Genomic DNA, 18,019 nt, shown 5'->3' with positions numbered 1-18,019 from the left:
TGCATGTAATCAATGTTTCAGTACATTGGCCTATTAAGGACATTTTATTAATGGTTTTGAAATGCTGAATGTCTGCGGTTGCACAACTGAAAAAATAAATGAATTTATCTTGTTCATTTTGAAGTCCTATGGGTGCGCTCTTCACTTTGAATATGTTATTGTGCATGAGTATGCAACTAGCAACAAGACTGGGCCAATACGTGCTCATTACATATATATATATTAATGACAAGTATGTGTGTATTATGCATATATAAATGTATATTACTATATGTGTAAATATTATTGGCATAATTATATGTTACTGATACACACATCAATATACATGCATGCATATATGTGTGTGTGTGTTACTGTCAGGATCACATCAATTTACGTCTATTACGTTTACCTCGTTTAGTGTATCTTGTCTCCAATTGTCTCCTTTTTGTCTCTTACAGCGACCCTTTTATGTAGTGTATCTTTTACTTCATCCAAGCCCCTGTGTCTTTCTCCCCTTCCAAATCTCATCTGTGTGTCTCTTTCTAGCTCCAGACTCTGTGTGCCTATTTCTCTTTTCCCAGCCACTCTGTCTCTTTTTCCCCCCAGCCCAGCGTTGCCTCCCACAAATCGTGTCACTTTGTTCCCCTTCCCTTCTGTATGTCTCTTTGTCCCAACAAACCTTCTGTGTGTGTCTCTCTCTTATCCCTGTCTCTTTGTCCCCCTTCCCCTGTGTCTCTATTACCCCCTGTCTCTTTGTCCCCCCATCCCCTGTCTCTATTACCCCTCTTTTCCCCCCATTCCCTGTGTTTTTATTACCCCTCTGTCTCTTTGTCCCCCCCCTTCCCTGGTGTCTCTCTATTACCCCATCTGTCTCTGTGTCCCCCCCCTTCTCCTGTGTGTCTCTATTACCCCATCTGTCTGTTTCCCCCCTTATCCTGTGTCTCTCTATTACCCCTCTCTTTGTCCCCCCCATCCCCTATGACTCTCTATTACCCATGTGTCTCTCTATTACCCCTCTCTTTGTCCCCCCCCCCCATGACTCTCTATTACCCCTCTGTCTCTTTGTCCCCCCCTTCCCTGGTGTCTCTCTATTACCCCATCTGTCTGTGTCCCCCTTTCCCTGTGTCTTTCTATTACCCCTCAGTCTCTGTGTGTCCCCCCCCTTCCCCTGTGTCTTTCTATTACCCCTCAGTCTCTGTGTCCCCCCCCTTCCCCAGTGTTTATATTATCCCGTCTATTTGTCCCCTTTCCCCTGTGTTTCTATTACCCCTCTTTTTCTGTGTCCCTGCTGACCTTGTCACAGGAGGACTGAGGGAGCAGAACTAACTACCATGCTCCCTCGCGGTTCCCATATTTCCCAGCATCTACACATCATAGAGTAATCACTACTCTAAGATGTGGCTGTGCTGGGAATCATGGGAACCGCAAGGGAGCATGGTAGTTAGCTCTGCCCTCTCCCTCAGTCCTCCTGTGCTGACAGTTGTACTGCTGTCAGTATCAGTGAGTGTGCTGTTGGACCGGTTAGGCAGCCGCCCGGCACACTCACTCATACTGACTGCAGTCATACAGCACGGGAGATGGGGCCGCGGGCCGTAAGTGAAGTATAACCCCCTCAGAGTGTGGCGCCGGACCGGCGGCACTCACATGCGGCCGCGATATTACTAAAATATAGGGAGCAGGGCTCCCTCTCTACATGCAGCCCCCCAGGAAATTTCCCGGTATCCCGGTGGGCCAGTCCAGCCCTGTGTACTGCAATCCCAAACTCGTTTCCATGATCTCATGTAGCCTCATGACCTCAGACTTGTCCCATCTCTGCAGTCTCAATTTTTGAACCAGAGCCTCCTGAAAGGTATTCTATACCTAGAATATAAATCTGTATTACTAACACTTTAGAGGCCTCTGGTCCCCCTTCTGTAACTATAGGGTTAAAAACAAAACAAGTAAGTCACTTACCCCTTACCAGCACCGACGTCCTTCAGCGCTGGGTCAGTGCTCTGCATCTGCTAATGCACATACACGGCAAGTGCATTAGGCCTTCCCTATAGGAAAGCATTACTTCAATGCTTTACTATGGGGATTTTACAGACACTGGATGTCCTCTTCCATTGTCAGTTAGGCGACTAAAAGTCCATTAACAGTCAGGAAGTGCATCTAGTGACGGTCTGATTGACAGCCACTAAAAGCAGTCTTATTCCTGCGCTGTGATTATTGCAGTTTCTAAAAAAAACTGCAATATTTTACATTGCAGGACTAAGGGGGGACATGGACACTGCACCCAGACCACTCCAATTCCCCCTCAATATGCCAGTGTTCTGGCATAGAACAAGATATCCGAGAAACATTGTGACATCTTCAATTTCAAATCCATGTACTGTTACCCCCGTTACTATTCTCCTATGGTTCTGTTTCTTTGGGACACCTAAGGAAAGCTCCAAAAATGTACTGCTCACATGCATCTACAGATTTATGTTTGCCCCTGAGTTCATCAAGAGGATACTGCTCTCTCCTAGTCTGAAACATATTTCTTGGACCATGTTTTAGAATCGCCATCTCTTACACTTCTCACAATATAGGTATACTTACATGCTGTGTTCATATAACAATCTGAAAATGATGTTGCAATTGCATTTTATTTATAATCATTTTAAATGACCCATCTAGGGGCTCTATTATTTTGACATTTATGACACAAAATGCCCAGTCTGCCAGTGGAAGAACCGTTTTATTTCAGAGTCCTTGGCCAGATTTTAAATCCCAGAAACCAAAGATCCATGCATGGTTATTTACTACCCTATGGACTTGCAAAAATTCAGGTCGTCCATAAATAAACTGTACTGTCCCAATACAAATATTTTATCCACACCTGAATTAATCAATTCACCTTAAATGTTCCAGATAAATTGATTAATTTGGTTGTGGAATAAAAGGATGTCGATGAATGGTTCATTTATGAATAACCCAAATTTTAGCAACATTAAGCTTTAAACAACTGAATTGAAAAATACTCCAGCTCCGTTAGTGATGACGTAGCGTATTTTAGCCTCAATTGTACAAAACTGATTTAATTCACTAACATTGGAGTTTAGTTAATAACCCAGATAGCCTTAACCAAATATAGACTGTAGGCGTATGCAAATAAAATATTATTGTATTGGAATCCATGAAAACGCAAGCTAAGGTAAATGGAATTATATTGCTAGATATAACTTTCTTCTTTAGTGTATACTCCTTTTTCATCCTCTGATAATTAATCCCTCTGTAACATGATTCGTTTGTGAACCACAGAGCATACTAAAAAGGGACAGAACGAACATTGTTCATTCAGAGCATAGATTCTGTCAATGCAACCTTGTAATTGAAAAGAGAGCTAAGAAATGGCAGAGTTTACAATGCTTATGCGTACTAGTGGTTATCTCAGGGACTGCCCGAAATAGATTACATTATTGAATCTATTTTGATGGCCGCTGTCAGTGCACAATGTATATGGACACTGGACACCGTGCTTAAATTGCTGCTCTAAAGGAAGCCTATGATTGGACACAGATCACAAAGCTTGATCGCTTCACCAGAAGAGGATTGGGCGGCTGTGCGGAGACTGTCCTAGTGCTGGAATAAAGGTATGTTTAACACCCCCACCCACCATATATAAACTCCCAATGTTTATGTTTGTATGTTTTGGATGACACAGATTAGCAAAGCATTTATAAAATCTATCCAGTAAATGGAAGAGGAAAAAAAATATACACATGTAGATCTTCAGGTTCATTTAGTTGTGTCTGAGAACCATTTATTATTGGCTGGACTTTATCTGACATATAGTAATCATCGTTACAAACTTTGCACACTGTGCAAAAAACACATTTGCGCAAGGCATTAATGTTTTGATATGTATTTTATTTCCCTGCAGTTTTCACTTATCAAGAACAAGTAACAGGGAAAGTTGTCTGAGCTAGTGCATTAACGAACATTCTGATAAACAACACTACACATACCTAATTTACAATAACAGTATAAAAAATATAAAACAAAATAAAAAAAATAAAAAAAGGAAAAAAATAAAATGTAACCACTAAACACTACGAAGGTTTCCAACAATTGCAGTCAGACCATTTCAAACCCGTTACTTGCCTTGTAGCTACAGGAAAAACTCTCAAATTGATAAGTCAATCTTGCCACAGTCCCTTCCCTCCCACCCCCCTTCACCAGGGATGGCTCGATATTTAGAAGCCCAATAATTATTGCAATGGTATATAATGCAATACATAAATGGTAAAATAATCTTTACTTTGGGTGTTAAGGTTTTGAAGCTGGATAAAATATGCAATTTATGATAAAATGTAAATGGCTGGAAAAAAAACCACGTCTGCACACTTTGTGCGCTAGATACATTAATTTTCCACGTTCCATAGACTTTTGTTTAATTAACTCTTAGAAACTGGTATTATAAATAGAAATATACATTCAAAATATATGGAAAAGTGAGTCACTACATTAAATTTTGTATTATCGATCCATCCCTTACCCCTGCACAGTAATAGAAAATACTATTTTGCCTTGAACTTCATATTTGACAGTGAAATGCCACTAAAATAGTTACCAAAAGGTCCAGATCGTCAAATTGTGAAACAAAATGAACCGAGTGAAAACTTTACATTTTCTTTAGAAAAAAATTACAAGAATTTAATTTCCTAGCTATGAATCTTTAACATTTTGTTTTTTCTTTTTTTGTTGTTTTTTTTTTTTTGTTTTGTTTTTTTTAGACACAAAGTTGGATTTATTTGTACAATATACAAAATGTAAACATGGCAAAATAAATAGTTAAAACAAGTGATGCAGGATCCCAATTCATGCTCATGATCCCATTAAAGATTTTTTATTATTTTTTTTATATCCATTCAGTTGCAAATTCAAGTGCAAAAGCATGATGAAGATGAATATCTACTATTCAAGTAACAGAAAGAATATTGATGATACAAATAAACTATTTTACAAGGTAGTGATTTTCTCCATTTTTACAAAATGTACAAGGTATATCGTGTTAACTTCCAATATACTGATAGTCCATTTAGGTCCGTGTTAGCGCACTGCCATCTGCAGGGCGCTGCAATCTGCATGTAGTTGGAAAGAAAATGCCTACAAACGTCAGGCCAAAAGTCCACTGTTTTAAAAGGTTATGTCACTTCCATAGCCACTGTTGTGTCTGCAATTCCATTTAAACCCAATCTTTCTGGTTCATGGTTATCTCTGTAAAATACAAAAACAAAACAAATAAAAAATAAAAGAAGGAGAAGGAGAAAAAGAAGAAGAAAAAAAACAAAACAAAAAAAAAATACGAATGCATATATACTTCACAAGATCATATAATCTAGTGTAATCATGCTGGGTCATAGAATATAAATAACCACTAATTTACACCAGACCCTTACCATGCATCCTTGCTTCACTTTACCTCGAAGGTCATTATTTTTCAATTTAAAATATAATCTTATTAACCTGCTTAACATCTCACCAACTCATTAGTATCTCACAACCACACAGAATTTTCTGTGATGTCCCGTACACACTCCAACTATCGACAGCATATTCTTCTGTTAGCTTTTTGTTTTAAGATTAATTTCTCACCTTTAGAATGTACGATCACTAGCTAAGCAAGAAATCAGGGGAAGGATGGGGGGCGTAACTGGTGCTACCTACAGTATCTGAATTTTTCATATAGTGCCTTGTTTGCTAATATTGCAGCCATTGATAACAGTATAAATGTAGGATATGCCATTAATGGTTTTAGAATTTATATATCAATAGCAATAAAATAAAGACAGTTTTTAGATAGCTTCTCATATACTGAATGATACTTGGCACAACATGAAATGCAATTACTTTCTGGCCACTCTACATAATTATATGGCCAACTATAGCTAGGTTTAGAAAATAGTTAACGCTTTGTACCAAACTAGTGATCAAATATTTGGCATATATTGAATAAAAGGTCTGGCAGCTAATATTTGTGGTGTTATCCGTTTTATTGCATGACAACAAGGTATGACAACATTGATGAAAAAAGCTCATAATTTACATACACAAACATGGAAATGTCTGTTAAAACTTTACATGGATGCTTACAATTGCTCCATCAGTTGATAATGGATCGTATGTGTCTTGGCAAAGAATTACAGCTCTATGGACAAGTTTGAACACTATTGATTTAAAGTATAAATACAGTCTATAGTTTGGGATAAAATCTTATAAATACAGCTCCGCAACTAATATCTTTCAACCTGCCTGCCATGAAAACCAATATGCTGCGTGTAGTTTGGGCAAAATTTTAAGTTTTCTGCACTACTTCTAAAAGTTACCAAAGTGGTAAAATATAAAAACAGACAATCAGTAAGACAAGATCCCATGCATTCTAATGTTTTAAATGCAGGAGACGATAGAGACTGATATTTTTATTAAAAAAATAAAAAAGATACATGGAAAAATGACAAATTGACAACAAGCACAAGTTGTTTTTCCCCCCTCACTGCAAATAAGTCTTGCCATAAGAACTTACAATTAGGAGATTGTTCTTCCAAACCAAAAATAAAAATCGATTTAAGCATATAGGGAACACGCAGTAAAAACTTTTGCCAAACCTCTCTCTTCAAAAATTTTTTTTTTACAAATAATGGCTTACAACCAGACTTTTATGTCATCAAGTCTATGATTATGTGTATAATACCTGATGTTGCCCCTTTGAATTGAATTCAGATACCTTTAGAACCTATTCACAAAACTAAGCAGTTGTCTTGGAAAAAAAAAAGTTTAATATACAGTGTTTGAGTATGTACAGTCACCGGAATAAAATAAATAGCGTGTAAAACATTTTTCTAAATATTTTTATTTACAGGTCAAGGAAAAATAAAAATAAAAAGTTTTTGGGGATAATTCTGTACAACCCTACATACAAAAGAATCAGAGTGGAGCTTAAAAGGGTGCTTATATAGATTAAAAAGCAGACTGTAATAAAGGCACTCCGTCAACATGATTGAGTTCAACTTTTTAATTTTCTAGAAGACTCAAAAAAAAAAAAAAATCCCACAACGCATAAAGATAATTGGATGTATGAAGGCTTTATACGCAACAATGATGGTACTACAGGGGCATAATACTGTTCTAAATAAACCTCAGTATTTATGCCAATGGAAGATCTCAAGTCCACATCTTGTGAAGGCTCCTTAGAAGTTGGATGATAGATGATTGTATTGGTTTCTAAATGATGGTGAAACAGGAAGATGACAACAATCATAGACGGCACACACAGACTATGATACACACCTTGCTATGCTGCTGATCGCACTGCTTGGAGTAACCTTTGGCACTCTATCCATGCTGGCAGCAACTGTGGCAAGTTTTAAGGCTGTTGGCGATGGTGCTGAAGTCCTTGTATTGATATGCACATTGACAGGTGACACAACACTGACATTGTTGAGGTGAACGGTGGTGGGTAGGCAAGAATTACTCATAGGAAGGGTTTGAGAGTTGCTTGTGCACAATGTTGGAATTAAGTGGTTAGTGGTTGGGTGTCCAACTGTCCTTACAAGCTGAACTGCTGAAATCCCTGGGCTGGATGATAAAGCCATGTTTGTGGAGTACAGCGTTTTAGCGGTCCCTGGAGAAAGAAAAAGATTTAAAAGATTTAAAAAAATAACAAAAACAAAACATGAATAGACAGAGCTCTAGAACATATCACAAGGTTACCATTAAGATACTACATGCCAGCGTAGACAGCACTACACACTGTTATGAAGGGGGGAATTATTGTTTATTGTTAAATGGTGATAATTCAGCTTTACACTTGGGCAACCATTTACCATTTTAATTTCTATTTATGCTTACATTTATATATGCATCGTTACAACTACCGTATATACTCGAGTGTGCATCACAACATTCAGTATCTCCACCCTCTGCATGCAGATACTGAACTTTCCTCATAGAGATTCATTGATTTAATTAATCTCTATGAGGAGATGCTGATTGGCCAGGGCTGTGTTTGACTGCCCCTGATCTGCCTCCTTGACAGTCTCAGCCAATCCTAGGGGGAAGCACTGTACAACACTTCTGATGATGTCAGCAGACAGCTTTCAGGTTGAGGCAGACTGGGGCAGAGCCAGCAGCTTCAGGCTTGAATACAAGTAAGATTTAACTCGAGTATATACTCGAGTATAAGTCGAGTTTTTCAGCACATCTTTTGTGCTGAAAAACCCCAAATCGGCTTATACTCGAGTCAATTGTCTGTATTATGGGGGGGGGGGGGGGGGGGGGCTGTGGGGGCTGCAGAGCGTTTATTTACCTCTCCTGCAGCTCCTGTCAGCTCCCTCCGCCTCCGCGCCGGTCCGTTCAGCACCTCTGTCAGCTCCCAGTGTAAGTCTCGCGAGAGCCGCGGGGTCATAGTGTGGCCGCGAGACTTACACTGTGAGCTGACCGGACGAGGAAGGAGTTGACGGGAACTGCAGGAGAGGTAAGTAAACTCTCTGCCAGCCCCCTCCTACACAGTGCCCATCCACTGGACCAACAGGGAGTAAGAGCCCCCCTCCCTGGCCAGCTAACAAGCAGGGAGGGGGGATGAAAAAAATAAACATTTAAATAATAATAAAATTAAAATAATATTTTAATAATAATAATAAAAAAAACGTATTAAAATAATTTAAAAAAAATAATAAAAATGCCCACCCCCCAACCAAGGCTCTGCAACACACACACACACACACACACACACACACACACTGCACTCATACACATTTTTTTTAGGATCTAATTTTATTTTGAAATTTACCAGTAGCTGCTGCATTTCCCACCCTAGTCTTATACTCGAGTCAATAAGTTTTCACAGTTTTTCCCAGTAAAATTAGGGGCCTCGGCTTATATTCGGGTCGGCTTATACTCGAGTATATGCGTATATTGATTTTAAGAATGCCACATAATGAAAGGGTATAGAAGTAAGCCAACCCTTGCAAGTGCGCTGTCTTGGCGTCATGCTTGATTCTGGCCTCACCTTTGTGCCTCACATCCATTATGTTGACAAATCCTGTAGATTCCATCTTAAAAACATATCCGTCCCTTTCTTACGCAAGATGCTACCAAGGAGCTTGTCCATGCTCTAGTCATTTCCTGCTGGATTATTGTAACCCTCTCCTAATTGGTCTTCCCAAAAGCCGTATTGCCCCGCTACAGTCTGTAATGAATGCTGCCTCCAGACTGATTTTCCCCTCTAGTCGGTCCTCTCACACCTCACCCCTCTGTTAGTCCTTACATTGGCTTCCTGTATCCTATAGGAGTCAATTCAAAGTACGAACCATTACCTATAAAGCACTGAACAATTCTTGCACCTCATATCTCTTCACAGATCTAAAGGTATGCCCCTTCTCGGTCTCTCCGCTCTGCCTGTGACCTTCTCCTGTCCGCTGCTCGCACCCTTTACGGTCAACTCACGCTTACAGGACTTCTCGCAGGGCGACTCCCTCCTATGGAATAGCCTGCCTACCGCCATCAGACTCTCCCCTAGTCTTCAATCGTTTAAGAAGTGCCTTAAAACCCATCTATTTAGGAAAGCTTATGGCCTCCCAGCGTAACCTCTACCTCACACACCTGTCTCTTGCTGTCTGCTTAAGGGCAGCACTTTACTCTATCCTCCAGCTGTGCTTCACTCCCACCTTATCAGATTGCTATTTCCTGTCCTAATGTGTTTTATACCCCACCTCCTACAGACTGTAAGCTCGTTTGAGCAGGGTCCTCTTCAGTTTTCTTGTAATGGTCCTATTTATAGGTAAATCCCCCCTCTCATAATATTGTAAAGCGCTATGTAATCTGTTGGTGCTATATAAATGGCAATAATAATAATATTATTATTATTATCAACGACAACAACAACTGTATTACACTCAAGGGACTCTCATAGGACAACATTACGCTACAGAACAGACAGATTAATGGCGTGCCAATTAAAATGGCAATATTGTCCCCATACTTTATGGGCAGCCTGTTAAAAATGAAAATGTAAATGTTGAGAATGTGTACAGGATATAGACACAAAAAAAAAAAAAATATCTATATCTATATATATCTATATATATCTATATATATATATATATATATATATATATCTCTCTCTCTATCTATCTATCTATCTATCTATCTATCTATCTATCTATCTATCTATCTATCTATCTATATATATATATATATATATATATATATATATCCAGGGGGCGAAGCTAGCCAACAAACCTGAACAGACGCCATTACTCACAACTCCTGAAACAAAATTCACAATCTGCTGCATGCCCCAAAACAGCCAGAGTAACAACGTAAATCTGCGGCCTACCTCACACCGAGACTTCGGGCCCTCAAAGAGTTTCTCGGCGAACAAATTGTGGAGGGAGACGGGTTACCTCACCTCTCTCACCAACGCCAACCCAGGACACAGGCAAGCGATGGAGCGCTGATCGCAAAAGCCCAATGCCACAGCCAACAGCAGGGGCATAGGGGCTATGTGGCATAGGCCGGCACAGCAGAAGCTAGCACCTCCGGCTAACTCGCCTGTACCCGACCAAGCCCCTACACAGGGTCGCGAGTAACCAGAGACAATGCAGGACTCCCTGTACACAACACCAACCGACCCATTGGACGACTCAGCTACCACTACAAAACGCAACCTGCAGATCCTATTGGCGGACATCCATAAACTTTTAGCGTCCGACTCCGCGGTAAGGGCCTCTGAAGAGGATATTGCCAACATTCACACAAACCTGGCTACCCTAAGTGACTCAGTGCACCAACTCCAGACCCAACAACGGGCCAGGACAGTCAAACTAACGGCAATGGAAGACCACCAACGCTGCACACACATTAAAATACGTGGCTTTCCCAATACTGTAACCGCGGAGGAGTTACCACATTAAATCCAACGCCTACTAGCCACCATCTTGCCCCACACAGTGGCAAAGAAACTAACAATAGATGGGACCTACCGCGTTTCTAATACCATTCACGCACAGCCAAATATGATCAGAAATGTTATACTCCGATGCAACAATGTACCGGACAATATTCAAATAATGACTGCCCTGAAAGGCAAAACACCTCTCACATTTGAGGACTCTACTCTCACTTTTTTCCAAGACCTCACCAGAACCACGGACAAGAGGATCACATACACTGGTACCTTGAACTGGATTGCAAATTGCACGTCTGACCTGTAACTAGCGGAAGACCCAGACAGGGTGGCACAGCACTACACATTTCATGACTTACTGTGGTTTATTTAAGTTAGTATTAGTTATTCTCTTATGTATTATATTTTAATGATTTTGGCCACACACGTAGAATAACACACACATCCCACCTGGGCACAACACCTAGGAGCATAAAGCCTCAAATCAATCATATGGCGCAATACACCTTGACCCTCCCCCCGCATCCGCCTTTGGTTAGGGGCAACCAAACTAATCTGGATGCATAACCTCCAGCACACTATGTCACCACAATTTATGGAACACCACAGGGGGGCTACCACGCAACCAGCATCCTAGACCTTTAGGACGTCACACTAACATGTATACTACCAAGCATCTATCCCGCCTGACACAACATGGAGTTTCCCTCAGAAAACAAAACTACTTAGTGCTCACACACAGGCTTATCGTTTGGTTATCGTTCAGTTGTACCATATAACCATGTTTACTAAACTAGGTGCTTCTTTTTTTATATTGCTCTTGGTTAATGTAAAAATGAGTGCAACACACCTGCTACGTCTAGCATATGTCTATTCTTGAATACAACACATATCTTGCTGAATGCATATGTAAATACAATGCAAAGCAAAAATTAAGAATTAATTATTTTATAAATTCCAACACCAATGATAATGTGCATCTGTTCAGACTTGGTTGGGCTTAGGGCAGTAAAATCCTTAACACATCAATAAGGGTGGGGGAAATCATTTAATATATATTTCATTTACATTTAATATATGTTTGTACGTAAATATGTTGAACTCTAGTAATATATTTAAATATTTGTAATGCTAGAGCAATCCAATATAATGTAAATAGATGTGTATAACTTACATACTTTAAACACTTAGTTAAGCAATAACTAAGTTTCTTTCTCCAGAAGTTATACTGCATTTTTGCAGCACATTCACGTTGTGTTCGGTCTTTGCAGTTTAATCTCACCTGAAGGTTGTACAACACCATTCAGGTTGCTGTGGCCTGTATTTTGATCCTTGGTTATTTCGCTGCAGCCAGGAGTTGGGGAGTTAACCACAGCAGATGCAGCAAAATGGGCACTTGCCGAGTCAAGCGTCTTGGACATGCAGTTAGAATTAACAGAGCCCTGCAAAATGTAGATAATATTACATATATAAATATTTTTTTTCCTCATAACACTGTTTAACAATGAACATTGATCAGATCATGAAAGGGTAGTAAAATGCATTATTTTGTTTTTCGGGTTTATTTTACATGTTATTTGCATTTGCTCTAATACAATCTGACTAAACTGCTGTTAGATAAGTGAATAGTTAAAGGGAAACTCCAGTCCCAGGAAAACGATCCGTTTTCCTGGCACTGGAGGGTCCCTCTCCCTGCCACCCCCCAATCCCCAGGTACTGAAAAGGTGAAAACCCCTTCAGTCACTTACCTGAGGCAGCGGCGATATCCCTCGCCGCTGTCTCCTCCTCCACGTCTAGTAGACAGCCACTAGAGGTGGAGTTAATCCTGCAAGGTAATTATTGCAGTTTATAAAAAACTGCAATAATTACACTTGCAGGGTTAGGAGTAGTGGGAGTTGGCACCCAGACCACTCCAATGAGCAGAAGTGGTCTGGGTGCCTGGAGTGTCCCTTTAAGCTCTGCCAGAAGAACGTGACAAAAACAAACAAACCCAAAAAACTCTGCTGCATGATTATCTAAGCAAGCACACTGAAAAGAAAAGTGCAATGTATATAAAAGAAAATAAACCTTTGCTTACAACAATACATTTGCCATTGTTATGCACGATAGTACTTTTTAAAACATTTGGCTCAGTTTTAGAATATTTCAATGATTGCACTTAACGAATGCAAAAACCCAATGGTATTTTTACAGCACCACTGTGACAAATCTGTAGATCCATTACACAAAGTGCTATCCTGGCAAAATCATAAATAATATTTACTAGGCCTAGAAAATGACAATATACAGACCTGTACAAACATCTTGCCTGGGCAACCTACCTGTGCTTTTGGATGCGTCTGTTGAGAGCACTGTTGAGACTGCTGCTTCTGCTGCATTTGAGCCAATTGCTGCCTCTGCATTTGAACCAATTGCTGTTGATGCGTCTGGAACTGTTCCTCTGTGATGCCCCCTGTGACTACGAATATAGGAAAGGGTTAATAACAGTTTCATTTTTCAGGGAAGGCAGCTCATGGTAATGATTTCAGAAAAGATACATTTATGCTAAAAGATATTAGTTAAGACACCTTGGAAAACTTAACAAGCAGAGGGGGTTGGATGGCTGCACTGCAACACATGCTTACAATTTCCTACACAAAAAACTGTTGATGTGTAGATTAACTCTTCTAGTTCTTGAATAAAGAAGAACCCCTCACTTCTTTAACACTGGAAGTCAACTCTACTCAAGCATAAAAAGCACATGTAAAAAGCATTTAAAATGTTATAACTGATCAAACCAAAATGTGTTAAAAAAAAAAAAAAAAAGTTCCAGTGCTGACCACAGTTTGACAGTAATGGTGGCCAGTGTCCCTTGCATCAGAGATAACATATTTGGATATGACTGCTACATGTTCACATTTGTTCCTGTATTGAATATCACTAATTAGTTGTTTTGAGTAAAAGATTTTTGGTTCCAAAAGGGAACACTAAATAAATTACCCTAAAGGCCAACAATCAGTTTTCCAGTCCTCTGAATGCCACCTACTGGCCACATTTGTCAGTAAATGAGCCAGAAATTGATATCTGTATGTAAAGAAACCCACACCCTGGGATGCTCTTACACCCATAAGCAGGTTTCTATAGACCCCACTGATGCACACAAATTATGTGCATCTTATACCAAGGATTTAGTTATGTTACCCAATGTTGATTACTTTATTAACAGCTTAAAGGGACACTTTAAGCACTGAAATCCCTTAATCTTAATTGAGAATTATTCTAATTCAGCTATTCTGACACAAATTAATCTGCCTGATTTCTGACAAATAGTTTAGTGAATAAGCATACAACAGAAAAATCAAAATACAAACAATATCAATACATACGGTTTTAAAGGAACACTATAGTCACCTAAATTACTTTAGCTAAATAAATCAGTTTTAGTGTATAGATCATTCCCCTGCAATTTCACTGCTCAATTCACTGTCATTTAGGAGTTAAATCACTTTGTTTCTGTTTATGCAGCCCTAGCCACACCTCCCCTGGCTAGGATTGACAGAGCCTGCATGAAAAAAAAAAACTGGTTTCACTTTCAAACAGATGTAATTTACCTTAAATAATTGTATCTCAATCTCTAAATTGAACTTTAATCACATACAGGAGGCTCTTGCAGAAAATCTTAATTAAACAGAACTTGCAATTAAGAAAGCCTAAATAGGGCTCTCTTTACAGGAAGTGTTTATGGAAGGCTGTGCAAGTCACATGCAGGCAGGTGTGACTAGGGTTCATAAACAAAGGGATTTAGCTCCTAAATGGCAGAGGATTGAGCAGTGAGGCTGCAGGGGCATGTTCTATACACCAAAACTGCTTCACTAAGCTAAAGTTGTTCAGGTGACTACAGTGTCCCTTTAAGTAATTTACTTTGGAAAGCGTGTATTCACATAACATAATTCAAAGGACAATTTAATGGAGTACCAATTAAAATGGCAATATTATCACCATACTTTATGGGCAACCTGTGAAAAATGGAAATGTTGTCTTTTCAAGACTGCTAGTTCAGGAGCAAGGAATGGTAATTTCGATTGATTACCGAGGACTAGGACTATGAAGAAGTACACATATCAAGTTGACAACCAGTAGCATACATCTATGGATGTTAATTTAAAAATCATCTACCACACAAAATGTCATAACGCCAAACTGTGCCTGGATTGGAAAGTTCATCCTGTCATCCCATGTTAATCGCCTGGTTAGATTTACAAAGGACATGTGCTCAGTCTCCACAGTGCATGTGCATCAATAGAAATTAGTATGCATCATGCTTCATGGCATTGAATTAATGGACAAACCCAAGTGTGGCAATTCAGTGAGGCCGGCAAATAGCTTAATGTGCATTCACAGCAGGCTCTTTTTTAGTAATTGGCAGTCTCTTCCACCTATAGGCCTGCTCTTCTCGTTCCAGATTTCATACCTCCCAATGTTGAGGTATGAAGCACTTTATAAGTGGTCTTGGCCTGACATTAAGAAGGCGTAAATGACATTCAATGTAAGAGATAGTGTGAATTAGTGAATTCTTCTGCAATTTGTGCTGTGGTTAAAAAAAATATTAAACAAAATAGCAAACCAAAAGAGATTAACATGTAAATTAAAGGATATACAATAAATGGTAGGTTAATAGGATTCCATTACCCGTCAAGCCATTTTTGCTGGTGTTCAATAAAGCTGTAGAAACTCTCTTAATATTCACAGCTTGTCCTACTATCCTTGAGGTACATTCTTCTCCATCGCTGTCTTGAGAATGTAGCGGCCTTGGCTGAAAACACTGCAGTCGACGCGATCGAATATTGCTTAAGATCTCAGAAAGAGAAAGTCTGTTTTCACAATGTTTATCGGAAGCATTGGTCCTTGACAGATTAGGAGGGGACTGTGCAACTTGGGAAGAGCTTGGAGAACTAGACAACATATCCGGGTCAAGCTGCTTTAGAACAGAGTCATGTTCCGTAGATAGTCTGTCCATTATAACCCTATATAACAAGTTGTACAAAAAAGAAAAGGGAAAAAAAAAAAAAAAGTTGTCATTTCAGGTGGAAGGAAACATCAATGAAAAAGATGAAACAAACAAAAAAATGATGAATGCCCTTACCGTCCACCACGGCCTAGTCGCCTCCTTGCAAAGCCTATGCACTGTCTTGGGACTGTAAGAGTTGTAAGGCAGTGCCTATACCGAGACCCAGCCAATCCAGACATTTCTGTATTTTCTGAAGGGTCACTGATTTGGTCCAAACGAGGCTGAAAGTTGAAGACAAAGCAATAAAGCCACACCGTATTTTATACCAAACATCGAAAGCTCTTTGATTGAACAGAATTTTTACATCCATTGCAACAAGCCACACATTATTAGTTCAAGCTTTGATTTGAAGGTTTTACTTTAAGAATACAGAGTTGGAAAAGAAGGGAGATTATAACTACCGGCAAATGTGAGAAATAAGGAGACCAATAAAATCTATTTCACCAACTGTCATTTACTGTGAAGGTGTGGGCACTTTCAAAAGTGCAGCTTTCTACAAATAAAAATGTTGAGGAGTAAAGACTCACGGCATAATACTGGCATCCAGTTTTCCTTCTAAAAGCATAGGGTCCATCAGGATCACTATCTTCTTCCATTTCGGATACTGGGGAGGGTACCTATGGGAAGAAACCATCACTTTTTGAAATGCTCTTTTTTCACATTTCCTATACGGACAATCAGAACACTTGAAAGTTTTCAAAACAAGCAACATTTCTTTACAAATTTACAAGAGGAAACAGCAGAATGCTTTAACACATTATTGGTGCATACCTGTGGGAACTCTTCGTCATCAGAGCTTTGGAAGTCATATTGTTTGATGTCACTCTTGCTAATGTCTGGCAAGGGCTCTGAGGTGGGTTTGGGCTGAGGCGTGCTGAGAGTGTCTGATTTTGGCTTCTTTGGATATTTCTTTTTTACACGGACAGTTTCTAAAACTTCTTCTTTTACCAATGGATGATGTATATTCTGAACATGAAAATAGCACTAAGTTACATCTTACTCGATCCCACAATTCAACATTGAAACTGTTCTACTTGAAAGTATAAATAAAACATTGCTATTATACATTTGCACTGGTTCAAAGCTGAATTTTAAATCGGTTTAAAGAAACATGCCAATAAGCTTTACATTTTAATTCTTAAAGGGATGCTATAATCACCAGGACAACTAGCTTATTGAATTTGCTCTGGTGAGTCGAAAATGCAGTGCTTACATTACAGCCTAGTGGTAACTTCACTGGCCACTCCTCAGATGGCTTTTAGAGATCCTTCCTGGGTCATTGCTGCCTAAAATGCATCCAAACATTCAGTGTCTCCTCCCTCTGCATGCAGACACTGAACTTTCCTCATAGAGATTAATTGATTCAATTCATCTCTATGAGGAGATGCTGATTGGCCAGGGCTGTGTTTGAATCATGCTGGCTCTGCCCCTGATCTGCCTCTTTGACAGTCTCAGCCAATCCTATGGGGAAGCATTGTGATTGGATCAGGCCACCACTTCTGCTGATGTCAGCGGGCAGGTCTAAAGGAAACAGGGACAAAGTAAGCAGCTGCAGACTTGAAGACATGTAAGATGTTACAATATTTAGGGAGGAATGAGGGGATCAGGGGGATTAGATGGTGGTTTTAACCCTATACAGTAAGGAACACAGGTTTTGCTCCTTTAATAAAGTATGCAGTAGTACAAATAAAAATCTTAATTAGCATTTGCAACTTTTGCTGTGATGCTCTCAAGTCAGGAAATAACTTGGATGCCTCAAACAATTCTTCTCGGTCTAATTTCTTTTAATGGCAGAGTTCTATTTTCCCATAAACCCTTGCGCAATAGTTTATTGTAAATGTACAGCAGTCAGGATTCCAGTCAGCTTTGCGAGAAGTATTTGAGTTTCGTAGAGATTTCAGTTAACATCTGTTTTTTCCCTGTAAGATTCACGATTACCAGCAGATATTATGAATGTAAGAAAACTAAGCAGCGTTACAAATCTAGCTTTTGTTTCTTTAATTTAAAAAAAAAAAAAAACTTTGTTAATTATTCTAATTTTAAGAGACTCCAAAATA

General features: G+C 39.4%; 1 protein-coding gene across 1 annotated transcript in view; it reads right to left on the bottom strand.

The window, feature by feature from the left end:
* Window positions 1-3,743: 3,743 nt before the first annotated feature.
* The window catches only part of EPC2 (enhancer of polycomb homolog 2), a 73,527-nt gene continuing 59,251 nt past the window's right edge, over window positions 3,744-18,019 (bottom strand). The window contains exons 7-14 of the mRNA XM_063429401.1: window positions 16,734-16,928; window positions 16,490-16,579; window positions 16,038-16,183; window positions 15,584-15,918; window positions 13,237-13,373; window positions 12,198-12,357; window positions 7,297-7,630; window positions 3,744-5,226 (exon numbers count right to left, since the gene is read on the bottom strand). Of these exons, the coding sequence (XP_063285471.1) occupies window positions 5,154-5,226; window positions 7,297-7,630; window positions 12,198-12,357; window positions 13,237-13,373; window positions 15,584-15,918; window positions 16,038-16,183; window positions 16,490-16,579; window positions 16,734-16,928 (1,470 nt within the window). The 3' untranslated portion in view covers window positions 3,744-5,153. The remainder of the gene's footprint in view (window positions 5,227-7,296; window positions 7,631-12,197; window positions 12,358-13,236; window positions 13,374-15,583; window positions 15,919-16,037; window positions 16,184-16,489; window positions 16,580-16,733; window positions 16,929-18,019) is intronic.

The sequence above is a fragment of the Pelobates fuscus genome, chromosome 8, assembly GCF_036172605.1.
Source record: "Pelobates fuscus isolate aPelFus1 chromosome 8, aPelFus1.pri, whole genome shotgun sequence".
Taxonomy (NCBI): domain Eukaryota; kingdom Metazoa; phylum Chordata; class Amphibia; order Anura; family Pelobatidae; genus Pelobates; species Pelobates fuscus.
Note: the sequence above shows the minus strand (reverse complement) of the source record. Positions and strands in the feature narration are given on the sequence as shown.